This window comes from Podarcis pityusensis (genome assembly GCF_964106645.2).
Source record: "Podarcis pityusensis genome assembly, chromosome: Z".
Classification (NCBI taxonomy): Eukaryota; Metazoa; Chordata; class Lepidosauria; order Squamata; family Lacertidae; genus Podarcis; species Podarcis pityusensis.
This window is the reverse complement of record NC_138044.1, coordinates 46,029,314-46,055,809: the sequence shown is the minus strand read 5'-3', so window position 1 is coordinate 46,055,809 and position 26,496 is coordinate 46,029,314. Positions and strand designations below refer to the sequence as shown.

Sequence of the window (26,496 nt, the reverse complement as noted above, 5' to 3'; positions counted from 1 at the left end):
GCGACAGCTGTGGACCTTCACCCCATCAGCCATCCCAGCAGCAGCAGCAGCCCAAGTGCTGCTCAATAGTTAAAGGAATTCCCCAGCCAGCAGGATTTCCCTCTGGAAAGTCAATATAAAAGGGGCCAGAGGCCCCGCTGCAAGGTTCAGTGCCTAACAGTAGCTCCAGATAGGGCTAGAGGGCTGCTGACCATACTGAACTAAATGGATTATCAGTGTGACTCAGTATAAGGCAGCTTCCTATGTTCCTTCAGGTGCAGTGGTGGATGTGACCCTGTCGCCAGCATTGAAGCAAGACTCAGCTGCCATTCCATTCAGCTTCTAAACATGGGATGGTGGAGTGACATTGTGTCCTTTGTCAGGGCAAAACATTCTGATCTGGTCCTTCTTTCTCCAGATGTGCTCTATCCTTAAGCCGTGTGTTCCCATCAAACAAAAACTGCATACAAATAAGCAGTGGGGGCGGGTAGTGATATAAACCTGTTCTGTGCAAACATTGTCAGGATTGCTGCTACATGGATGCTTTATTAGAAACGAAGGAAGCTGCCCCCTTTTTAAACCGTGTAAAACCATCGGTCCATCTCCAGTTGTCTCTCCCAGCCCTGCCAGGGATTGAACCTGGGACCTTGTGTAAGCAAAGCAGGTGCTTTACCACTGAATTATGGTTATTCCCACATCATTTAAAATCATGATCACATAACATGAATTAAGACAAGGAGGTATTTCTGGCAGACAGCAAACATCAGAGAGAAGGGGGGGGGGAGAGAGAGAGAGAGAGGCAGAGAGAGATTTTGTTCACTCCAACATTCAACCAGCTTACAGCCATGTCTTCTACTTTCCAATCATATATCTATATTTTTTAGAGTCCCATTCTGGAGAAATCTCCAACCACTGAATATCCTAATATTCAGAAACCACCTAGAAAACTGGTCCTGATTTTTTTCTAATGTGGTGGAATCCCATCTGCAAAGATATACATGGGTGACCTCACTTTGATGAAAGAAATATAGAGGCTCGGAGATGGTCTGTAATGGTTTTCTGGGTTGTGCTGACAATGAGATATTGATTGGTCTTGAGCAGCGCAGGAAATTAAAAAAGAAAGAAAAAGGAGGGGTGATTAATCTTTGTCAGTCCCCAAAAATGTGACGCACGACTTCTCTTTCCTATGAGGGACTCTTTGACTCACTTAATCAAAGGCTGCATCTCATTTGGAAGCTAAGCTGCTTTTGTGGAATGGGAGCAGGGATCCCATCAGAGAGGGGTGCTTGGGAAAGTGCTGCATGATTTCCGTACTCCAAATCTCCTTGTCTCAGCTGTTGCCTACCCTCCGTAGGGCTTTAAATGTAGGAAAATGCTCAGTGAAAATCTTGTGGTGGTCATGGTGGTGGGGACACAGATTGAGGGACAATTTGGAGTGGGGAAAGGGCTAAGTGCCCCTTCCTCTTGCAGTTTCAACTGATCATTCTCACCTGCAGTGGTTTTTTTTAATCATTAAAACAGGTCACAAGGCTCCCATGCAGTTTGAGCTTATAGCAGTCCAGACCTAAGCACCCAAAACAGCAGGGACAATGGTCAGAGGTGATGGAAGATGAAATCCAAAATGCCTGGAGGGCACCAGGTCAGGGAATACTGCTATGCAGTTCAAAGTGACTTCAGTCCTAGTAAAGAGTGGTGGTCACACGTGAGTGGGAATTGGGACCTGAGTTTTAACTCTCTAGGTTTTCTCGTTTCACTCACTCCCAATCTGAACAACCTCTGAGGTCTTGCATGCCTCCCATTTCTCCAGACGAGCCAGTCGAAACGATCCAGTTTTCTGAACAAATCCACAAGCTGGGTTTTTTTTAGAAAGTACATCTTAATATAAATAAGTTTATTCAGTGCATGGTTGTATACAACAAATAATAAACATCTCCTTGTACAAAGCAGTCTGAAACAGCTCGAACCGATCCATGTCAGCTTTGTACAAATCTGCAACAGATGCTGACGTTGAGCAATGCACGAAATTGTAACATGTCATGCAACTCTTAAGCCAATATTCCAACTTTCTCCCATGCAACGGATATGAGGAACTAAATGGAAACCTAATGAATTGTTTTTAAATATATATAGGTTTTTGCTTTTTAAAAAAAGGGGAAAGGAGGGCACAATCAAAACTCTGCTGTGGGCAGAGATCAGGGGGCAGATGGGCTCCTTGTAGGAATGCATCATATTCCTCCCTTCTCCCACCAGGCCATTGTCACACCACTATGACTGCAGTTCATGCAAGGCAAAACCCCTTAAATATTATCCAGGAGCTTGCTCCTTCCCATGGCAGGACCACAATACATCTATCTGATAGCCCCTTGCACTTTAAGCCCCTTCAGATGTTACAATCAGGTTAATGTGAGCACATGGTAGGAGCAGCAGGAACAGGTGTGTCAGCCCTACCCCACGACCCCATTATTTATATTATCACACTCCAACTCAAAGAAGGTAAACTTCTGCAACAGGGTGCCATTTGAAGACAGGGCCTGATTAATAATAATATTAAATTTTATTTATACTCTGCCCTCCCCGGCCAGAGCCGGGCTCAGGGCGGCTAACACCAGTAAAATTACAGTAAAAACATAATAGGGAAAAAAAAACCAATTTAAAATACAGGTTAAAATGCAATTTAAAATGCAGACCTTTAGAGGCCCTAAGCACTTAAAAGATTTTGGTGCCCCCGTATATTCCTAATTCAAAATATAAACAACTATAAACCCTAAAATAAAATTGTATGTTACGAAATGAAACCAAAACCTACATGCTTCATTTTTGTATTTTATTTATATATTTTTGGGGGGAGGGGGGGATCTACTTTTTCTAGTTGCAATGTCTTTGATCAGACCCTCAGAACTAATCTTACACAATGCGTTTGCTTCTACACTTAGTAGAGATAAGGCATCCAGCCTGCCTTGTTGTATAGTTGTTCTGGGACATGGGTGGTGCTGTGCTTTAAACCACTGAGCCTCTTGGGCTTGCTGATCAGAAGGTCGGCGGTTTGAATCCCTGCAATGGGGTGAGCGCCCATTGCTCTGTCCCAGCTCCTGCCAACCTAGCAATTTGAAAGCAGTTCAGACTGTTGGGATTTTTTAATATACTTCATCTGAGAAAATGAATGCTCAGCTGAGTAATTTGTGACCATGAATGTTAAAAATCAGGCAATGGAAAACTTTTGTGGTGCCCCCCTCTTCCCTTGATGCCTGAAGCACGTGCTTAATTTCCTTAATGGTTAATCCAGCCCTGTTTGGAGTCATGGATGCTCCAGATGTATTTCAGAACCATGGCTTTGCAGGCTTCCAAAAATGCATGGGGAGCCTCCAAAGATACAATAGGGTCCTCGTTGCAGAAGTTTGTGTTCCATGAGTTGGGAGGAGTTAAGAATGATAGCATGGGAAAGCAGTGGGGACAGTGTGCTTGTCCCTGCCACCCCACACATGATTATATCAGCCTAAAGGTAGCACCTGAAGCTGGCTTCATTCTTTGTGGGCAGAAGACACTGGGCAGTGTTTTCCTTCCCAACAGCATGTAGATATGCTTTAGGGGTTGTTTGTCGTGATGCTTCTCTTCTACCCTAATTTCATGTAAGTGAAAGAAAGAATTTTTATTTTTTTTACAAACAATATTGATTTTCCTTATAAAAATTAAGTCACCTCAATTCCACAGTTTCTGTCTTTAGAAAAAAGAAGCCACGACAACAGTTTGTTTTTTTAAAATATGTTACATAAAATGTAATTAAGAGAAAGCAGAGGGAGAGGAGGGGGAGAAAAAGAAACTCTACATATTGGGGATATTTTCATCCCCTCTATTTTTATTTTTTATTTTTTAGAAAAACAACAACCCAAAAACATTATCTTCCACTGACTGGGGGTTAACGTTAACACTTTGGTTCCTACAGACTAGGGTCAGCACAAGGACTTTAAACAGAATACTACAAATCTATTAAAAAATGTATATCTCTCAGTGTTGTTTTTTTTTTTTTAATCGCAAGAACACTTCTCTGGAGACTGAGACACTGACACTCAGCTCCAAACCTGATTTTTTTTAATTTTTATATTATACTACTATTAGCATTATTTTGCTTGAAAAGACACAGCGCTGAAGAAGACCCATTGGAGTTAAGGAATCAGAAAGTTGCACTATCCCAAATTAAAAGAATACATTGGGTTTGTTATCAATATCAAGCCTTAAGAGATATAAAATGGTAAGCTGAGAGAAAAAAACCACAGAGTTCACATATCCTGTTTGTTTACCCTCTAATGCTATAGATATATATATGTATAAAACATTAAGCATTAGAATTTCCCTCGAAGAGCAAAAAAGTGGTCTTTGATTGGACTTCTCTCTTTGCTGGACAGCAAATTCAAATCAGCAATTAAGTGCTGCAAAAAAATGTTTTCCTGCTACTTAATTCTGCCCCCCCCCCCCAAGCACGGGTGAGATTAAAGAGAGAGTGAGCAAGAGGGACATTTCCTCGCTGTGGTTTTATGCCACAAGTTATGTTTTGTCTGGCTATCCTTGTGTGATTGCACAAGCACATTCTATGTTATTGGGCTCTCTCTTTTTTATTATTATCATTTGTTTAAAATTATTTTAGAACAACCAGAAGGTCTAAATGGCTGATAAGACAGTGTGACCTATGCCAGTTTGTTGGCTTGCCTCGCTGGATGATAGGCAGCTAAGAAAGTGCTTATATCTAAGATTCCAGAGGTAAGATTCCATTTACGCGTCTCTCCAGTTGCTCCCTAAACCTGGCTACGTCGATTCGTTTTGGCTCATGGATTTCCCACCGTTTAGCACTCCTGAGACGCTTCTGCTTTTCGTGGGGGTCCCGCTGCCAGACCGTGAAAATTCTGTAAGATCATGGAGGGAAGGTTCTTTGTACATGGCCACTGAAGGAGAAGAAAAACAAGAAAAGTGTAAGAGACTTCGTAAGGGCCGGTGTCACATTATTCCTGTCTTCTTCTTTTATTCTACTTTCCCTTCCTCTCTTCCCATGCATTTCTCTGCTCTGGGATCTGCGCCAGAGGATTGGAGAGACCCCAGAGCATATTGGGGGTGCAGGGCTATGTTGTGGAAGCACATGGAGGGAAGAGAGGGAAGGGAACTTCCCATGCACAAGTAAAAGTTGTTCCACTCATGAAGTGCTTCACTTAGGTCACACCTGCACTATGCATTTGAAGCTGCATCTTAGCATTTTAAACAGTCATGGCTTCTCTCAAAGGATCCTGGGCACTATAGTCTGTTAAGAGTGCTGAGAGTTGGTAAGAGACTCATACTCCACACACCCCACCAAGAGCTACAACTCCCAATCAGCTCCTATCCCCAGGGAACTCTACCCATGTAGGCATGGGTAAATCTGTCAGTTGTGGTTTGTTTCCATCTCTCTCTCTCTGTCTCTCTCTGTCTCTCTCTCTCTCTCTCTCTCTCTCTCTCTCTGCATTTTAAGTTCAGTTCTCCACATTTCCGGATCAGTTTCAGCTTATTATTATTTTTAAAGCCTCTGTGGAAATTCACCAGGATTTTATTGCAAATTTCTCTGAACATACAGCTTTTAAAAATGCCCCCCCCCCAATTTAATGCATTTGCATTTATGTGCAAACTTTACCCCGGTATGTGTATTTTTTTGTACATGTTAATTACCTGGAGTATTTTGCAGTACAGTGGTACCTCGAGTTACAAACGCCTCAGGCTACAAACGCTTCAAGTTACAAACTCCGCTAACCTGGAAGAGTTACCTTAAGTTGAGAACTTTGCCCCAGGATGAGAACGAAAATCGTGTGCCGGCGGCACAGCGGCAGCAAGAGGCCCCATTAGTGAAAGCACGCCTCTAGTTAAGAACAGTTTCAGGTGAAGAATGGACCTCCGGAATGAATTAAGTTCGTAACTAGAGGTACCACTGTACTGCAAAATTTGGAGAACTGAAAATTTTGAAGGATGGCTGAGTTTCAGCTCATGTATTGTTTCGGAAGGCGCAGATTAGGAAGATTTGCCTTTAAACGCTAACTGACTTGAATTCCTCCCCCCTTCTCTATACTTAGAATAGCTTCATCTCAGCCCTGTAGAAACTCTTATGCATATGAACACAAGAAGCTGCCTTATAATGAATCAGACTATTGGTTCATCAATGCCTTACACTGTCTGACAGCAGCTATCCGGGGTTTCAGACAGAAAATCTTTCCCAGCCGTACCTGGAGGTGCCAGGAATTGAACCTGGGACCTTCTAAATGCAAAGAGGGGGCCTTGCCACTGAACTACACTTCCTCCCTGCACATTTTCAACTAATGTCAGAAAAGCCTGCACTTTGGTCAAGCATGTAGGGGAGTCTGGCATTCCAATGCACCTGCAGAGCTCTGTGCATGCCTGGATATTTTTTTACCTTTTAATGGTTTGGGAAGGAAATGTGCCGCCGCTTTGTTTTTCTTGACATGGTTTCCTTTCATGATCTCCCCTTCTTTGTTCAGACCCAAGTACCAGCCTCTCCCTGACTGCTGCTGTCTGTAGATCATGGACGAGTATGTCACATAGTAGTTTTCAAAAACCGACTCTTTGAACTTGCATTCTGGTGTGAAATGTTCCTGCAAAGGAAGGGAAGGGAAAGGATCAATATGTGCCAAACATAACATCTGCTAATGCAAAGGGGAGGGAGGAAACATTTGATAATTTGCAGGCTTCCACAGGCCAAAAGGGTTTCTCCTCCTCCTGCCCATTTAGAGATCAGTGGCCTTCAAAAGAATTAGTGCAAGAAATAACACAATTTGGAGCACACGGACCAATTCTAGGAGCAGCCTGAAGGTAGCGTGATAATAAAATCTCAAGTGAAGAAGTATTGATCAGAAAGAGAATCTTGTTATCAGATCACGAGCACCAGCAAGAAGACAGGGGTGAACAGACATGCATCAAGGATGGGAAATGCCTAGACTGAAAAAAAGATTTAGAGGGAGAATGCAGGGAGCAAATGGTCTTTTACCAACTGAATGATGTTAAAACAACATCTACAGGTTACCTCATTACATTGCAATTATTTATTCATACCCTTTTATCAGCATGCTGCAGGCTGGATGCCCTTGGAAGCCTACAATAGCTATTGCAAGACCCACGATGTAAAACCAAAACAAAACAGGGAGAGCGACAGACAAAATGGTGGTCTTAAATTTACATGACTGTCTCTCAAGGATTCCTTGCGTGAGGCCTCTGTGAGCTGACAGGAGTTTTGGAGAAAAGTTGAGAGAGGAAGGGAATGAGGCTTAATAGTAAAGAATGATGGACAATTGTCAAATTGATTAGCAAAGGCAAGGTGCTGCTCTTACTTCTTTGAGAAATGGGCTCCAAGCTTTACTTTCATTTGCAATGGAAGCATATAGGGGGCTTTGTAAGCAATCTAGTCGGCTGCAGGTGAATGTTAAATTTTAAAAGTTACAATTCTCAGATGATAATATTATTTGAAACCATATGCCAACTATATGGGGTTTGACAGCGGGTCAGCATAAATGGACTCTCTGCACTGTAACTTCTTCCAAAAGACCAAGTGATTCATCGGAAAGATAATACCATGCCCCCCCTTTGAGCAATGGATAGAAGACATGACAACTGCAGTAAACAAATGGATAGCTTTTAGACATAGATTGTGTATGAATAAATACAATGATATTTGGAATCCATTCAGACATCATGTGAAACCACAGTTAGGGAAACTTAGCTTGATGCCTGGACTGATGAACTATGGTTTGCAATCAAGACCACAGAATCAGGAAACTTTCTGAATCAACAAAATCCAATTGTGCTTATTGCTCCACCATCAGAGGCTGCTAGAGATAGTATACTTATGAAGCTGAGGAGGTAAAAACTTAAAGCAATTCAGGCAGCTCTTAGCCACCATTTGCCTTTTTAGTATTTAGCCATGGTTTGTATGTTATGTGTTTTGCACAAACCATAGTCTACCAGAGTCTCTGAAATTGAGACAGAATTTGGAAACCTTTTTATATTCTTAGAAACTGCTTGTCAAAGTTATTTCCTTACAAAGCTGTGCTGCTGTGCCGAAATTAAATATCAGAACAAAGATTTTCGACAGCAGATAGCTACTGTATTGAGATGGAATACTACCTGGATAATGAGGGTGAGACTATCACCATATGCCAGGAATGGGGACCTGTGACCCTCCAGATGTCCAGCTCTCCTCAGCACCAGCCAGCACAGCCAATGTCAGGACAATAGGAGTTGTAATCCAACAACATCTGGAGGGCTACAGGTTCCCTGTCCAAAAACAATTTAAGCAAATCCTGGGTCGATATTCAATGCTAGTTCTACACAGAATCAGGCCATTGAAATCAATGCATATGACTGAGGGCTTATTCCATTTACCTTTTGCCCCATGCTTTCAAGGCTTTCTCGGTTCGCAAATTGAGGGCTTTCATTTACTTATTTTTGTCCCGACACTTTCCCCACGGAAACCTGTAGCTTACCACTGAATCGGAGCAAACAGCAATTGGGGTATTCTGCAGATTGCTGTTTGCTCTGATTTGGTGGTAAACAGCAGGTTTCCATGGGGAAAACAGTGGGGGGAAACAAAACCACTTGGACCTGGAATGGAAAGCCCAGATCTGTGCCTAGAAATGCAAAGCAAAGATAAGTGTGGGTGAGCACTGAAATCTTGTTAGTGTGGGATTGGAATGGCTAGAGAAATCAGTGCTTGGTGATTTGGCCTGCACATTAGAAACAACAACTAGAGAACAGTCACTGGTATATATATATATTTTTAAAAATTACAGCAATTAAGTCCCTATGGATCCATTACTTATGGCATCAGCATACTGTGAAGGACTCAAGAACAAAATATGAGTTTGAATTGATTTTCAATTTGCTAATTGCAATGAGAATATTTGCAGCAAAAATTGGGAATGAAACTATTTACCTTCAGTCCAGCACTGGAGTGACAGAGCTTGGTAATCTGGAGTCTTCTAAGATTAACATACTAAATACAAAATGGGGACATACTTACTGCAATCAGTAAGCGTTTGTTTTCACAATTCCCATATTAGCTTTCTTGAGCCTTATGATCCATGCCATCAGCCTCATCTGCTGCCCCACAGGTTAGAAATAGATTTAATGAGTTTAAGTGACAGGATGGTAGATTTTGATGGAACATTAGGAGACACTTATAAACAGTAAGAGCAGTTCATCAGTGGAACCAATTATCATTGAGGGGGTGGGCAGGCTCTCCTTCACTGAAAGTCTTCAAGAGGCTACGACAGCTATCTGCTGGGGATGATCCAGTTTTAGAATTTATTCATTAAGCAAGTAGTTAGACTAGATTACTTTCAGGGACCCTTCTAATTATTCTGTAATCCACGGCTTGCCACTGTCAGGTTACCTATCGGGCAGGCAGGTATGAGAGAGGTGGTCTGTAGTGGCATCTGAATTCTGTATTCTTAGAACCCAACCATAACCAGCCTGGTTCCACCATAGTTTATACTTTTTTACTGGTGACACCAGTGCAGTGGAATCCTCTCTCTGCTTAAATATGCCATCAGTATTGGCTTTCCGCTAGCTTTGTCAATACAGTTGTTTAGAACAACATTCCCTTGATCTTCTTTTCTAACTGATAATGTGTTTTAGTGGGCTTGTTTCTTACATATTTTAGCTATGGGTGCTTTAATGTAGTTGTTTTAGTGTGTATTTTAATTATGGGTAGCTGTAATTTTTTAATAATTGTTTTTATTCTTGTTTCTTTGCTGTTGGCTTTGATTTGCTTGGCATTTTGTCTTGAAATGAAAGGCAGTTTATAAATTCTAACAGCAACAACAGTACTTTCCCCAAGTAACTGTCTCAAACAGGCATTTGCTTTCAACTGACTGATTTAAACATATTTTGGTCTCCTGTTGCTTGTCTCATATTACTACTTTTATACAACAAGGCAATCCTATGCATGTTTTCTCAGAAGTTAGACCTGTTGTGTTCAGTGGGGCTTACTTCATAGTCAGCATGCATTGGATCACACTATCCAACTTATATTTTATAAATGTGATTATTTTATAACCTATGGTTTCTACTGTTCTGTGTTTGCTGTTTATGAACAGTTATGGGTCTGTGCTATGGGTTGCTGTATGGCTTTTATTTCATTACATCTTATTTATTAAATTTCTATCCTGCTCTTCTTCTTCTTCTAATTTTTAAAACCATTTATTTCTATTTTCAGATAAAAACACGTAACATAAAAACAAATAGCCCCTTCCCCTCCTCCACAGAAGTACACAAACTAGAAAAAAATCAAGAGAACAATTATTTCCCTCATTGAACAAAAGTGCCATTCTAAAAGTCCCAATGTGTTGCTGGCAGTCTGTAATCATGCTCTTTTGACATTGCATAAGTAATAGAGTTATAGCAAGTTGAGTAAAAAGTGTTGGATTTAGTCAAGTTGGAGTAGTTAATTTGTCCATCAATATCAAGCCCCAAAGTTGTGAATGCCAAGCCTCAAATTAGTCTGTATTTAATGTCCTCTCAAACCTGGAGATGCTAAGCTTTGCTGCTGTCACTAGGGTGGGCTATAAGGTCTTTATAGGGGAAATCTTGGGTATCCTCTGCATAATATGCTAACAAAGCCATATTAGCTTTTTTCTGCTATGCCTGTGTTGTAAGTTGCTTAGAGACTCCTGATGTAGCAAGTAAAATTATTAAATAAATCAAACCATTATTAACTATTATCATTATTTATAAACCACTTTGAGTATTTTGCTTAGAATTGTATGCTAACCATTAATGGAAATAAATAAATTGGAGGCACACATTGGAGGCACAGACTATGGCAAAACAAAAGAAATAACATGACATTTTGTAAAATTTGATAAATACCGTAGATCTTTACGTTTGAGGGATATATTGCAAGTGAATATTTCTGTGAGACTTATATGGATAGAACCATAAAATTGTAGACCCCAAGGATCATCCAGCCCAACCCTCTGCTATGCAGGAATCCTGCCCACAGCCATCCCTGGGTGGTCTCGAACCAACAATTTTCTGATTAACAGCCAGACCCACTGACCCATCGCATGAGACAGGATGTTTGAGTGTGTCACATACACATATATATGTAATAAAGCATATAAATATACTTGTTCCTTTCCTCAGACACATGTATTTGTCGTGTACATTCAGTTCATTAAAAAGGATAAAGTGCTCACAGCATTCCAGACGGTTCAGAGTAAAGTACTTCTTTTGCTTGACGCTTGCTGAAGCAAGCTGGCGGGAACGAAGAGTAACACCGTGGAGTACGTCATCCAATTAAGAGCAGTAGAAGCAGAGCCAAGAGCGTGCCGCGGGTGATTATAGCTTGTGTACAGTAATTTGCTGCTGTGCAGAGAGTGCAACACTTGCTCCATTCAGAGATGAATGATCAAATTAGGAGCCAAGCCACACCATCTTCATCTTGCAATTTCTTCTTATGGCCCCCTTGCTCGGTCGTGCTGGAAATGCAGCTGCAACTTGCACCCGGTGGGATGCTTTCGTGGGCTTGCATAAGTTAGGAGACATGGGTAGCTGGTGACTGATCGGGGCATTTGAACACTAGTCTCCCAGCTTCTAGCCCAATGCTCTCTAACCACACTGGCTTACATAAGCTGATAACTATGTGTTTTGGGACACACTAATAGCTACGTGCTTTATCCTTGGCTACTGGTCATCAGGGCTGCACAGAACTCAGGCGGCATCAGATGTTTGTGGTGCAGGAAACCAAATGTCAAGACAAGCCAGTCTTCTAGGAACCTCAGCTGATGACCCCCATTGACTCATCCATCCAAGGTATTTCTAGGAACACTTATCTACTCTTTGCATCCAGGAGTCTGCCTCATATTGGGTCAGGCAATGTGCCCTTCTAGCCCAGTACTGTCTACTCTGACCGGCAGCAGCTCCCCAAGATCTTAAGCAGAGAAATGCCATTCCTGATAATTCTTTGAAGAAGTGCCAGGGATTCAACTGGGGACCTTTGGTGAGCAAAGTATTCTCCCCTGCCCTGCAAATTTATTTTTGGAAATGCCCATATAGTGCACACTGTGCAGAATCTGAAGGCAGCCAAATGTCCTGTTGAACCCTCAGGGGTTTTCTTCGTGAAAATTATCTCCATCGAGTGACTACTCTCAGTCACTCAGCAACCCACTCCTTTGCTACTTGCACATTATCAAGAAGCAGGATCCCATTACCACAGCATGACCACTGAGCTAAAAGTGTCTTTATAAAAAGAACAACATGAAGTTGGCATTTCCATCCAGCTCTTGATACATCAGGATTAAGTTATAAGATACAGCCAGCCGCCTCTGTGGCAGACTGATAGAGATGCAATTTGCAGGGGTTTTGTTTTTGCTTTAAAAGTTAACCTTGACAGCCTCCACCATCAGTCAGTTAACGATCAGTCAACAACAATGGGATAAGGGCGGTGGTTAAGTGGTAGAGCACCTGCTTTGCGTGCAGAAGATCCCTGGTCCAACCATCAGCATTTCCAGGTAGGGCTAGGAAGAAAACCTGCCTGGAGGAGCTGCTGCAAGTCACTTCAGACAATCCTGAGCAAGATGGACCAAAGTTCTGATCCCATGTAAGGCCACATTCACACCATACATTTAAAGCACCGTAACAAACATTGAACTCGCCAATAACCACTGTGGAGGTGCAATAAGCCATTCAAAGATCTAAGAGAGGGAAGACACCGGGCCCGGATGGCCTCCCGGCTATCTATTACAAAAAATTAGAAGAATCATTATTTCTACCCATGAAAGATATAATGAATGATATTCTTATATATTTGTTTTTGTATGGTGTAGGTGTAATGGGTCTCTTTCCTTTTTCTTTGTGTATTATAAAAAACCATTTTTTTAAAACAAACAAACAAACAAATAAATAAAAGCACCATAATTGAAATTCAAAGAGTCAAGGTATCCCCTAAAGAAGTTAGTTAAGTGTTCTGTGAGTTGTCAGGAGGCTTCCTATTCCCCTCTCGCAGCTACAGTTTCCAGAGTTCTCTGAGAAGGAGGATTGATGACTAGTTACCAAACTAATAGATAAGGGGTGTATAGACAAGGGTTAGCTAACACAGTGCCCTCCAGTCCAATACAATAAGGCCTATGGTCAGGGATGGTGCGTGAAACAACCTTTGGGTGGGGGGCTTCACTTTAGCTATCCCTGAAATAAGCAATGTACTAAAAATGGTCTCAAACCTTTGATGAGTTAGGGACTTCCCCTGCATGAGAAAGCAGCTGCAGCAGATTGAATAGACAAGACCAATAGTGGGTCCAACGATCAAGAAGGCAGTTATTGAACATGCTTTAGAGAGAAGTGAAGGGCATATGGGGCTCGTCCACCTGGGAAAGTAGCCCATCTAGGAGAACTCTGATCCTAAACCTTCACTGCCTTGTGGAATATATTCGGGAGAAGAAAAGGCTATGGAATAAACCCCACACAAATCCAGAGCAGAATCCCTAAGGCGTTTGAGTCCCACCCTGCATTCCTCCTTCCGGCAACTCCTGCAGCCAAGCTGGTGGCAAAGGGATTGCTCTGCTTTCTCTTGTACCACATCAACGAGGCTGAGAGGGAGGTCATTGTCTGGGCAGCCCAGGACCTCCATGCACACTGCCTAGGCTTGCATCCCAGAGAGATCACTTTGGTGCTACTAACGCAGCAAAAACAACATGGGAGGCAGCAGTTATGAGTTACCAGCCTCTGCAGCCATGGAAGGCACTGTGGTTCTCCAGTGGTTTGACTTTACCCCTGAAGGCACACTCTATTGTCTCTTGAGACAGACAGATGCAAACCACAACAATACACTGAAAACCCACCATTAGAATGGGTGAGCCATGTTTGGAGAGCAGGCTCATATATTCCAAGAAGTTAAGAGGGTGTTTTTGCCAGGAGTCCAATATTGTCTGTTTGAGGTCTGCAGAGAGACACACACATTGCAGCCAAACTCCACAGCCTGACTGTTAGGGCTGCCCAACCAGCACTGGAAGAAATGGCCACCCACTTGGATGGTTTTAAAAGAGGATTGGATGGATTCATGGAGGACAAGGCAATAAATGACCATTAAGTAAGATAGCTATGCTCTGCTTCCAGAGTTGGAGGCTGTAGGAGGGGAGACTGCCCATCTGCTGGGGTTCTGCTTGAAAGTTTCCCACGGGCATCTGTTTGGCCACTGTGAGAACAGAATGCTGGACTCGATGGGCCATTGGCCTGATGCTGCAGGCTGTTCTTAAGTTTTTATGAGAACATATGCATCAGTCTTATATCAGAACAGGTCACATTCACCCAGTACACATAAAGCACTCTTATAGCACTTTAGAAGTTGTGGCTTCCTCTCAAGAATCCTGGGAACTGTGGTTTGTTAGGGGTACTGAGAGTTGTAAAGGATGTGTTGATACGACCTCAGATCATCCACCCAACCAGTTGAATATTAGTAGTAGTAGTAGTAGTAGCAGCAGCAGCAGTAGTAAAATTGAAGAAGTAATAATTCACAACCCCTACAGCAGAAACCAAACTTCTTGCCCAGCAAGTTCCATTTGCCACCCATAATTCTTTGCCCTGCCTGGTGCTCCAAACTGGCAATTAGCCAGACCTTTTGTTCAAACAAAGCAAGTATCTTATTATTTTAAGCTTCTTCACTGTGCTGCTCTGCATAATAACTCCTCAGATGGATCTGGAATCAGTTCTATGTGAAAGCCCTTTCCAGCATTTTTTACTCCAGAAAGAGAAGAGAGAGAAGAGAAGAGAAGAGAAGAGAAGAGAAGAGAAGAGAAGAGAAGAGAAGAGAAGAGAGAGACCTAACCAGCTCTTTTGCAATGGTTGAAACCGCCAACTCCTCTGAAAGCTCAAAGCTGTTCAGTAAATGGAAGGGCTTTCCCCAAAGATCTAACAGCCTTGGTCGATGATGAAAGAACTCCAGCACTGTTCAAACTCGGGGGCTGCCTTTTCACATCAGGCAGACAGGTTGATCGCTAAAACACATATTACTGCACACAGATAGCACCTGCGCTTAAAAGAAAAGAAAAGATGGCACCAACTGCCTCTTGGCAAAGGTTTTATTATTATATTTTAAGGCCTGATTAACTTGGGGCCATGTAGTTGGGGATACCCCCCCCCAAAAAAAACCCCAGAAAGTTTTCAAAAGCTTTGTTTTTCCATGTCCATTTTTTCATTTCATAATGGAACTTTTCATAATGCATCCCCCCCCCCCCCCATTTCATAATGCTTGACAAAACCCTGATGGCCACCAACCTGGATGGCTTTAAAAGAGCGTTAGACCAATTCAGGGAGGATGAATGCTATCAATGGTTACTAGCCGCAATGGGCTATGTTCCGCTATCAGATCCACTGTGTCTCTGAATACCAATGGCTGGGTATCATAAGTGGGGAGAGAGCTGTTGTGCTCAGGTCCTGCTTTTGGGTTTTCCACTGGCATCTGATTACACTTACACACAAACACACACACACACGGAAACAATTTCACCACCACCTATTTCCACCCATTTCCTAGAAACATGTAAAGGGGAGAATATCAAACCTGGTCTTGGTTTGTGTCATCTCACTTAAATGCATAACTTTATATATATATATGCACAACACCAGTGATCCTAGGATCCTAGTTTGTTGCTTAAATTAGCCGTGTGTTTTTTTTAAAAAAATATGATTATTACATTCATTTTGCTTGCTCTTATTTTTTCTGGCTTATTGCTATCATTTCAAATATCAACCGGCCCCAGGATCATCTGATGAAGAGCTGGTTAAAAACTGACAATAACTAAATAAATGTAAGCAAATAAATGAACCAACAACAATGGCTATGTTCTGCCTCCAGTGACAGAGGATGCCTGCCTCCTTGCATATCTGAAGCATGGAGAGTGCTGTTGCACTCAGGTCCTGCTTGCCATTGTGAGTACAGGATACTAGACAAGGATGGGCCTTTGGCCTGATCCAGTGGGCCTTGCCTTATATTTTTGTTTCATTGGACATCATAGTTGTGGATAGTGATGTTGCACTTGGATCCTGTTTGTGGGCTTCACAGATGAATCCCGTTGGGCTGCCATGAGACAGGATAGTGGACTGGGGGAAGGGGCGGCCTTTGGTCCCAATCCAGCTAAACTCTTCTTACTCTCTTAAATGAATAAATAAAACAGAAGGCTCTATCATGACAACAATTTATGTAGGAGCTGCCAGAAGATTTCCCACCCCCACGTGCTGCCTTGTAATATCAGAAAAGATCAAGCGGAGTCCAATATTAGAAAAGATAAAGGTTTGTCATGGCAAGAGCCTCCATTGACACCCAAGAAAGAATATTTATGAGGAGAAGAGGAAAGAGATGAAAGATAGTGGCATTGATGTGGCATGCTTTTGAAAAATGGGCCAACAGGTAATTAAGCCTTCAAAAGGAGAGAAAGCAACAGTGGCTTGCAAGCTTGCAAGAGATACCAATCTAAATAACGGCACGACTTGTTTACCCTTCTTCTGGGACTGCTCAAATCTCCTTAAAGATTAATCCAGAGGAAGAAGAAAACTCGCAAACAAAACATTTCCACTTTTTCCTGGAGAAAACTGCTTGCACATTGTGGTCACATGGGGAGCCCGTTGACTGGCTTGTTTGGGCCCCTGGTAAGCTCCCACTTTGTAGATTCAAATGCAGCCCAATGTGCCTAGCCTAGGGACGGGGATTGTCAGGACTGGGAGCCAAATGTGGCCCTCTGGAGATTCTATATGGCCTTTGGTACTCTTGCAGGCAATGCCTTCTCCCCAGGCTGTGTCCACTGCCAGCCTTGCTCCACACCCTTCTTGAGTGCTTTTTCCTGGCTGGAATGTGTTGAGCTATGAGAATGCCTCTTGCTTGCCTGGATGAAGAACGGAGAGATGTCTTGGTATGCATGGAAACCTCCAAATTTTGTGTGGCTGGAATGCAACCGGCCATAAAAAAGCAAGAGCCACACCCATTGCTCCACCCATTTTTACCTCTGGCCCTGCCCACCATTGGTATGTGGCCCCCCAGAAGGTTTCACAGGAGGGAATGTGACTCTCAGACTGAAAAAAGGTTTCCCCACCCTGGCCTCATCTCTCAGTCTCATTAGTGAGACACCGGATCAAGAGTATTACAGTGGTGCCTCGCAAGACGAAATTAATCCGTTCCGCGAGTGTCTTCGTCTAGCGGTTTTTTCGTCTTGCGAAGCAACCCTATTAGCGGATTAGCGGATTAGCGCTATTAGCGGTTTAGCGGCTATTAAAGGCTTAGCAGCTTAGCGGCTTAGCTGCTAAAAGGCTATTAGCGGCTTAGCAGCTTAGAAAAAGGGGGGGGAGCGGAAAAAAAATCTCAAGACTCGCAAGACATTTTCGTCTTGCGAAGCAAGCCCACAGGGAAATTCGTCCTGCGAAGCAACTCAAAAACGGAAAACCCTTTCGTCTAGCGGGTTTTCCGTCTTGCGAGGCATTCGTCTTGCGGGGCACCACTGTAATGGAAAATGTCATAACATTTACTAATGCTCAGACATACCAATATCAATACCACAAGGTAAATGGTGAGAATGACCATCTCTTACACCAGTAAAATTGGAAAATGTCCCATCTTACAGAAACAGATATGTATGTCTTGATTAAATAAAGGCAATGGTTAGCCAAAAATGAAGAAACGAAATTAGCAACTAAAGAGGAGCAGGAGATCTAAAATGGCCAACAACCCCAAGCAGTTAGTAGACTGAAACTTTAGAAGAAATGCCAGTCAAGAGAACCAGGCCCACAGTTTCAAATAAAAGTTGAAGATATCTAGGAGCCCAGTTTTGCATCCAGAAATGGAAGTGCATTCATGTCAGGAGCATATAAATAGGCTGATCCACCCCTACCAATAATTAGAATGGGCATCTTGTGAAGCACCCACCCTCTGATGACTACTCTGTGCATATTTTTCCAAAAAAGTGAACTCCTACTTTTAAGGTATAGATTCAGGAGTAGCCAGTGTGGTGACTTCCAGAGGTCATTGGACAACAACAACTCTCATTGCCCCCAATGGCCAGGGATGGGGTAATCTAACAATATCTAGTGGTCACATTAGTTTAGAATAAAAGAGGAGGAGAGACAGGAAGAGCATGTACAGTGGTACCTCGGGTTAAGTACTTAATTCGTTCCAGAGGTCCGTTCTTAAACTGAAACTGTTCTTAACCTGAAGCACCACTTTAGCTAATGGGGCCTCCTGCTGCCGCCACGCCGCCAGAGCACAATTTCTGTTCTTATCCTGAAGCAAAGTTCTTAACCCGAGGTACTATTTCTGGGTTAGAAGAGTCTGTAACCTGAAGCGTCTGTAACCTGAACCGTATGTAACCCGAGGTACCATTGTATTTAAGTAGGCATGGTGTGAAGATAGCAGAGTGGGGGGGAGGGGGTTTCCTCTCCCTCTCACAGTGCTAGAACACAGGGAAATCCAATGTTAGAAGATTCAGAACAGATCAAAGGAAAAACGTATCCACAAAGCAGATAATTAAGCCTTTGGAATTTGCTCCAACAAGATGCAGCAATGGCCACCATCTTGGATGGCTTCAAGAGAGGGTCAAAGAAGTTCATGGAGGATAATGCAATGTTCTTCCTCCACTCTCAGAGCCTCTAAATACCAGTTGCACACTAGTACAACTGGGGAGAGTGCTGTTGCACTCACATTCTGCTAGAGGGCTTCTGATTAAGCCATCTGGTTGGCCACTGTGATAACAGAATGCTGGACTAGAATGGCCTTTGGGCTGATCCAGCAGGGCTCTTCTCACATTCTTAGAGAGCATTTTCTTTCGGCTTCTTAACACACCAAGGCAAGTCAGCACAGAAATATTAGTTTTGAAGCTCTGACAGCAGGCTCAGAGCTGATATCTATTTGTGGCAAATCCGTTAACCAGCTTCCCAGCAAGAGCTGTGTTCACAGACCATAGTCTTCCTCTGCCTAAATCACCATCATGCTCATTTGCACATTTAATTTCTACCCAAAAAATAAAAATCAATAATTTCAGAGGACTATGATTGTCAGAAATGTCACGGTTTCAAAAGCAAAAAATTAAAGCCAACAGAAAGCTGGAATTTGTTATTTAAATCGGAAGCCGCAGAAAAACTTAATTTCAAAGCAAACAAGATTAAATGAGAAGCAGAATGTGCACACATGCCAACAAGGAGGGGAGGGGGAGATATATATTAACAGGACAGAATTTGCAAATACAAAAATATGTTTTCCTCACTTAATTGAGCAAATTGGCATTATTAAATTAATGCTTTCTCGAGCTGAACGCTGTGGATATTTTTCCACCACCACTACTCCCTGCCAATGTGTATTTACAAAATTAAGAGAGAGGATAAACTTTCCAGATCTGCTTCCATGCTGCAGAAAAGTCAACATCTGTCAACAGTAATGGCTTTGGAAGGACAACTCACAGCCAACTCCTGCAAATGCGTAACCTCGAGTTAAGTCCTTCTGTGTTTAATGGTGTTTCAACATAGCTAAGTGTGGATAATATTGCAGACTTGGGTAGAGGAACTTGCCTTATTCTGAGTTGGAACTTTGGTTCATCTTTCAGTTGTTGCAGATGAAGGGTGAGGACAATGCCAGATTGACTAATCCTCTCTCTGGCTAATCCCTTGACCTTCTTGGTTTATCTTATCTAATAGGGTGGGGATGCTTGACAGGATTCAGGAGGCTGCAAATTCCTCTGGGGGTGTGGTTGTGGCACAGACCTCTTTTAAAGAAGTATTAAGTAGCCAAGTCCTGAAGAAACTTAAGCCAGAAGATCTGAAACATCCCCTTCCTGAAGACACTCTTGGATTTCAAATTATCCATATGCATAGTTTGGGGGTGCTCTTGGATCCATCTCTTTCAGGCCCAAGTCACCTTGGTGCAGGGGTGACCCATCCCATTTTGCCACCTGAGGCCAAATGGGAAGGTGTCGCCTCCCCTACTGAAGCCTTGCTTATCAGGGTTGCTCAGTGGCTGTGTCTTCCAGAAAAATCTCGTGAGATCTTGCTAGAAGCTGCCCCAGGGTGCCAACAGGGGAACTACCATGGATTCTGCAGTCCGAGGTGGCTGTTTCAGTCCACCTCATGGGTGGGGCAGCCTTGCCTTGGTGGGAAAAGGTGGCTACTACCAGCTTTGGTTAGTATGGCAACCATGACCATTCCTGAACAGGGTTAGACTGCTGTGATCCATGCTCTGGTAACCTCCATATTGTATTGCTTCAACATGTTTATGTTACAAGTTGATTTGGAAGCTGTAGCTAATGCAGAATGTGCTAGCCTGACTGCTTAGAGGGGCTTTGTATGGGATATACTATGTCTTTGTTGGACAAACTGTACCGACATTGATTTGCTACCAAGTCAGCTTCTAATGTATTCCTCTTGACTTAAAGCCCTAAACAACTTGGGACCAGGCTATCTGAAAGATATCTGCTAAGCTCACTGTGATATGTTGGGAAGGGTCTGCTTTGTTGGCCTCTGTCTGTCTCAAGACCCCATGCCTCGGGGTGGGAGGAGATAAACCACTGCCCTAGCAGACCAATGTGACCTCTCCAGGTCACAAGCCCGGGCAGTGTGTATGGAGAATGTTCCTGAGCTGCCCAGATGACAAGACCCTCCTCTCGGCCTCGCTGATATGGTCCAAAGAAAAGCAGAGCAAGACGTTTGGCATCAGCTTGGCTGCAGGAGTGGCTGGAAGGAGGCATACAAGACACCATCCAACTGCCTTAGAGACTCCTCTCCCGATTTGTGTAGGGTTTACTCCTTAGCCTTTTCTTCTCCTGAAGATATCCCACAAGCCAGCAGAGGTTTAGGATCAGAATTTTCCTTCTCCCTGATGAGCTAACTTCCCAGGTTGACAAGCCCCATCTGCCCCTCACATGCAGCACATGCAGAAACCACCTTCTTGGCTGTTGGACCCACTACTGGTGTTGCCCATTCAATCTGCCAAAGCCTGTCTTCACATGCAGAGGGAAATCCAAAGGGTCTACTATTGGTATGCAAAGGTTCATATGGCTGTAATGTGGGCCATGGCTCAGTGGCACAGCATCTGTTTTGTATGCAGAAGATTCCATATTTAATCCCCAGCATCTCCAGGTAGAGCTAAGAAAGACTTCAGCCGCAAACCTTGGAGAGCTTGTGCCAGTCAGCATAGACAATACTGAGCTAGACAGACCAGTGGTCTGACTCAGTACAAGGCAACTTTCTGTGTCTTGTGACACCACTGTCATAAGAAAAAAATTACATAAGAAATTGAAAAAAAAAATACCTGACCACTGGGGAAAAAGAAAATCCCACAGAAATTGAAGCAGCTGATCAACAGAGCCAGTTCTACTGAACATTTTGCCATATGAGCTGTTTCCAGGGTTTGCAGATGCTCATCTCCACCATTTCAGACCCTCCCAATAGGTGCTGTTGATGCCTATTGATTATATTGGACAAAGACATCCTAATGTGGAGAGATCTTCTCATTATCAGTTTAATTTGGAGACAATTAACTTTGCTTTTCTGATTGATATCTGGCTGTTCTTGTTATTTGCATTTAAGTTTTCTTTTAATGTCAGCTATTAATTGCACAATTAAAAGTAATAAATAGTACTCAAAGGGTCAAAACTAATATAGCAATTTCTTCCAGGTCTCAAATGAAGCAATTGAAATGAATGTTGCAGTCTGGCTTGTTTATTCAGAGTACAGCATTAGGGTTTTTTTGTGTTTTTTTGACACATAATTCAGAGTTTCCTTTATGAAGGATTTGGATGTGTTGGGCAGTGGGGAGTGGGGGGTGAAGATTCTTGCACACACCCCCAAGCACCTATGATATACCTCTCTCTCACTGCTCCATTATGCATTGCAGAGATAATTCTTATCTATGAAGGATTTCAAAGCCATGTGCAGCTCAGATGAATTTGCAAATGCATGTGTAATGAAAACAATGGACCTAGTGGGGTTGTCTGCATGCATGTGGTGGTTCAAACTCCTGGTTGCCTAACTTTCTTGGATAAGGGTCCCCAAACTGTGATCCTTGGTCCACCAATGCCCTACAAACTTCATTTAGGTGGTCCATGGCATCTGTGGATTTGTGGTTGAAGAAGAGAGATGGTGATCATGTTAAATATCAACACTGGTTTCTAACTGCATATTTATTGCTTCTTATATTGTATTTTATTATATTACAATTTCAACTCTATGGAATTCAAACTGTAATGCAATAATACAATATACAGGCATACCACAGAGATACTGCTGGTTCAGTTCCAGACCACTGCAATAAAGCAAATATTCCAATAAAGTGAGCCACACTTTTTTGTTTGTTTCTTTGTTTTCCAGTGAAAAGTTATGTTTATACTATACTGCAGTCCATTAAGCCATGGCCCTTGGCTGCAGGGGCAGGAGGCAAAAAACCTGGCTCCAGCCATAGCCAGCTCCACTCCCTTGGCCAGAAGAGGGGCAGTGGTGGAGGGAGTGGGCTTCCTTCCCCTGGAAGCGGCCAGGCTGCCTGCAGCTGCACCCATGTCCCCATTAGGAGAAATATCTGCAAAGTGCAAGAAAGCAAAACATAATAATGTGAGGTGTGCCTGAACACATATTTTTGCATGCAATTTGGCTAATGCACAAAGCAAGTCCCCAAATACATTGCATTTTGTGTGTGCTACTTTCATTAATATATGCATTTGCATGTACAACTTGAACATAGTATGTGCATTTTTGTACACACAACTTAGCTGGAGAACTGCATTGCAAAATTCAAAGAAGTGCAACTCTTAAAGGATGACCATGTTTTGGGTTGCATATTGTAAATGAGAGGGATTCACTTTTAATGTGAACTGAATCTTTCTCTCATTCCTATAAGGTACTTGGTCGGGAAGCAAAACACACACAGATCTGGGATAACCTTTGCTCCCACAGTCCACGAAAGGCCTAGATCCAGGGTGGAGAACCTCTGGTCCACGACCAAATGTGGCTCCCCATAGCTCCCTATCTGGCTGTCAGGTCTGTTCTCAGTTCCCATCTCTCACTGCCCCTCCTCTGTGCCTTGCTTTGGCTTGGCTGGAAGTGCCCTTGGCTGGTGACCATGCCTCTTGCTTGCCTAGATGGAGAAATGGGTGTGCAGAATCCTCTGGCTTTCACCTGCCTGGAACATAGCCTAGGGAGTGACCGTTGTACTGGATGCTCTGCCCATTGTTTTTACCTTCAGCCCCTTACCCAATTTTACTTCCAGCTCCATCTACTACAGACATGCAGGCCCCGCCCCGAAAAAAAGGCTGTTCAGGCTTTAAAATGGTGCCTGACCCTGGCCTAGCTTTCCCCCACAGTTCCCCCACAGGGAACCACAGGAATTTGTTCTTATTTAATCTTACAGAAGAGAGAACAGATAAATTCTAAGGATGCCCATTTGATCCAGTGTTAGAGAGATTTCTGATGGGGCAGAACATGACTGGGCATGTGGCAACCCTCACCTCTGCTGATGTGCCACTTCTTGCATTATTCAATTCAAATCAGATCCATTTTTTGAGGCCATTTGGAGCTGCTTTAGCAAGGCAGGGGCAGAACGAGGTTTGCTCTCTCTCGTATGTTAGATCTTCCTTTCCTTTGTGCTAGCACCGAGTTTTTGGGGGGAGGGATTTTTTCTTATCTTTTTTGAACCATCTCAAAAGCTGCAACCATCAGCCTCGCAATGACAAAAGGAGTGTGTGGGCGTGCAGTTGATCAATTCTAGACTGTAACTGGCTTTTCATTTACTACTCTGAATGTGATTTGGGGGTGGGTAGGTTTGTTGTTTTAAAATGAAATGAAATGAAATGCACAGAAGTTGCATGAAATTCTCAAAAACAGAAAATGCCAAAGGAAGAGGAAAGACAAGAGGGGAAGGAAACGCCACTGAATGTATTAAAAGCCACCAAGAGCCAGTGTGGTTCACTGGGTGGCACTGGGACAGTGGCTGTCTCCTGGCCTAACCTACTTCACAGGGTTATTGTGAGGATAAAATGGGGGAGTGGCGGGAGGAACCCCATATGCCATCTTAAGCTTCTTGAAGGAAAGGTGGGATACAAATGTAATCAAGAAGGAAGGAACATGGTGGGAGGGGAGATTTGATTAGGTTGAATTTCACACATTGAGCGGAAGTGGCCAGTTGGTTCTTTAGCTGCATATTTCTGGTCAGCTTTGTAATGGGAATGTTAGCCTTACATGGGCTCAGGTGCTCCTTTGCATAAAACAATGTTCCTCTCCACTTTGCTTAGTCTGTTTTGTGCAAACAACAAGTGGCCCTGCAGGCAGGTTCCCTGCATTGCAGGGGATTGGGCTAGATGACCCTCGTGGTCCCTTCCATCTCTACAATTCTACGATTCTATGGTAACCAGCACAAGAGAAGCTCAGAAAGAGCCAATGAACCATAGCTCAGTGGTTGGACACCTCCTTTCGATGCCCCAGGCTTAATCTCCAATGGCACCTTCAGGTAGGTGAGGGAAAGATCCCACAGAGCTATCGCCAGTCACTGCCGACAGTTTTGAGTTGGATAAACCAGTACAAGACAGGAAATGTTCACTGTCCAAACCATTGCCAAAGTCACGGGTTTGCATCTGGAAGAAAGCAACAGAAATGGAACTTGTGCAGACATTGTTTGCAGTGTCGACTCTGCAGTGACCTATTGCAGAATGAATCCAGAGGATTTTTTTAAGAAAAGAAAAGAAAAACCAGGGTAAAACCCTCCCTACTTAGAGAGAGATAATTGGCTTCATATAGAAACATCCCTTCGACAAGCGAATTCCTGGCTGGAACAATTGAAACATCGCTCTTCTGCCTGTACTGCACAAGCACAGGGTAAAAAGGCAGCTGGGATTTTTCTCCCCTTGAGTCTCTTGAAATGCATGCAACTCTCCCTCCAAGGAAAGAAAAGAGATTCCTGCCAATTCTCTAATATTACGCTCAGGAAGGGCCCCTCCTGAGGTCCTCTTTATTGTGCATTCATAAAGATTTGTGCTCATGATACTATAAAGGTAAAGGGACCCCTGACCATTAGGTCCAGTCGTGGATGACTCTGGGGTTGCGGCCCTCGTCTCGCTTTATTGGCCGAGAGAGCAGGTGTGCAGCTTCTGGGTCATGTGGTCAGCAGGACTAAGCCGCTTCTGGAGAAACCAGAGCAGCACACAGAAAGGCCGTTTACCTTCCCGCCAGAGCGGTACCTATTGATCTACTTGCACTTTAGGGCTGGTCAAACACAGCCCCTCTTTCCATACTGTCTGTGCCTGCTAAGGTTTCAGTGTGGACAAACTGCTTCATTTCCAATCATTGCATATCCTGTAACTTCCTGCTAAAACCCCATAAATTTTCAAATGACAAACATTCTGGGGGTTGTTTGACTGATTTTGTTGTGATATGGCCCCTCCAGACACCAGAACTAATGGAAGTGGAACAATCTGCAGACAGTATAAATCTACAACTAATGCACTATTGGTAGCACCTTCCGCACCTTTAAAGCAGTATCATGCCACTTTAACCAGTTGCAGCTTCCCCCCAAATATTCCTGGGAGCTGTAGTTTGTTAAGGGTGCTGCAAGTTGTTAGAAGACTCTTATTACCCTCACAGAGCTACAGTTCTCAGAGCAGTTTGATTTCCAATCCCTTTCCCAAGGGAATTTTGAGAATTGTGACTTTGTGAGGATCTCCTAACAACTCTCAACACTCTTAACATAATTATTTGGGGGAAGTCATGACTGGTTAAAGTGGCATCATGCTGTTTTAAATGCATAGTACACCTGAGGCCTTTGAGAAAAATCCTGCTTGCCATTTTACTCCCCTAGTCCTGATCGTGCTATGATTTAAGCTAAGGTGCAAAACGGCACAGGCTCAAATTATTTCCTTTGAAGAAACAATTCAGGGGTGGCAACATTTTTCTTTTTGTCTGTGCTTTGCACAAGTCTATCCGGAATGAAGCAGAAATGATAAAGCAAAGGATGGCACAGGGTGGGGTGGAGCAGGAAGGAAGGAAGAAGAGAAATTGGAATAGTGAGGGTTGCGAGTGAAATCACAGTTGCACATAGCTGTCTAAAATCCAGCCCCATGAGGCCATTAAGTCCAAGGCCAAAGACATCCACTCCATTGAACCAAAGCTCTGCCACCAAAGCCCACCTGTAATGTGCAAAAGTAGCTCACAGAGATTGCGTAATGTAGAAGAGCCACACTTCCATGGCAGAGCAAATGCTTTGTGTGCAGAAGGACCAAACCTTAGCACTTGGCATCTCCAGGGAGGAATGCCTTCAGTCTGAAATCCTGGAGAACCGCTGATAATGGGTGCAGAGAATATGGATCAATGGTCTGACTCAATGTAAGCCAGTAGCTTCCTCTGTTCCCTCTTAAGTAATAACAATGTGGACTAGACTCCTAGCTTCTTTTTGAGAGCAAGAGCTGCAGCCATGTGGTGGAGTACACGTGTTGCATGTGGAAGGTTCCAGGTTCAATTCAGGCACCTTCAGGCAGAGTTGGAAGCAAA

The 26,496-nt window shown here is 43.3% G+C and overlaps 1 protein-coding gene across 7 annotated transcripts in view; it reads right to left on the bottom strand.

The window, feature by feature from the left end:
• Positions 1–1,849: 1,849 nt before the first annotated feature.
• Positions 1,850–26,496, bottom strand: part of FGF13 (fibroblast growth factor 13) — a 232,320-nt gene continuing 207,673 nt past the window's right edge. For all 7 annotated transcript variants that reach the window (XM_080990112.1, XM_080990114.1, XM_080990116.1 and 4 more), the window contains 2 exons: positions 6,401–6,599; positions 1,850–4,913 (listed from right to left, as the gene is read on the bottom strand). In XM_080990112.1, the coding sequence (XP_080846238.1) occupies positions 4,777–4,913; positions 6,401–6,599 (336 nt within the window). In that variant the 3' untranslated portion in view covers positions 1,850–4,776. The remainder of the gene's footprint in view (positions 4,914–6,400; positions 6,600–26,496) is intronic.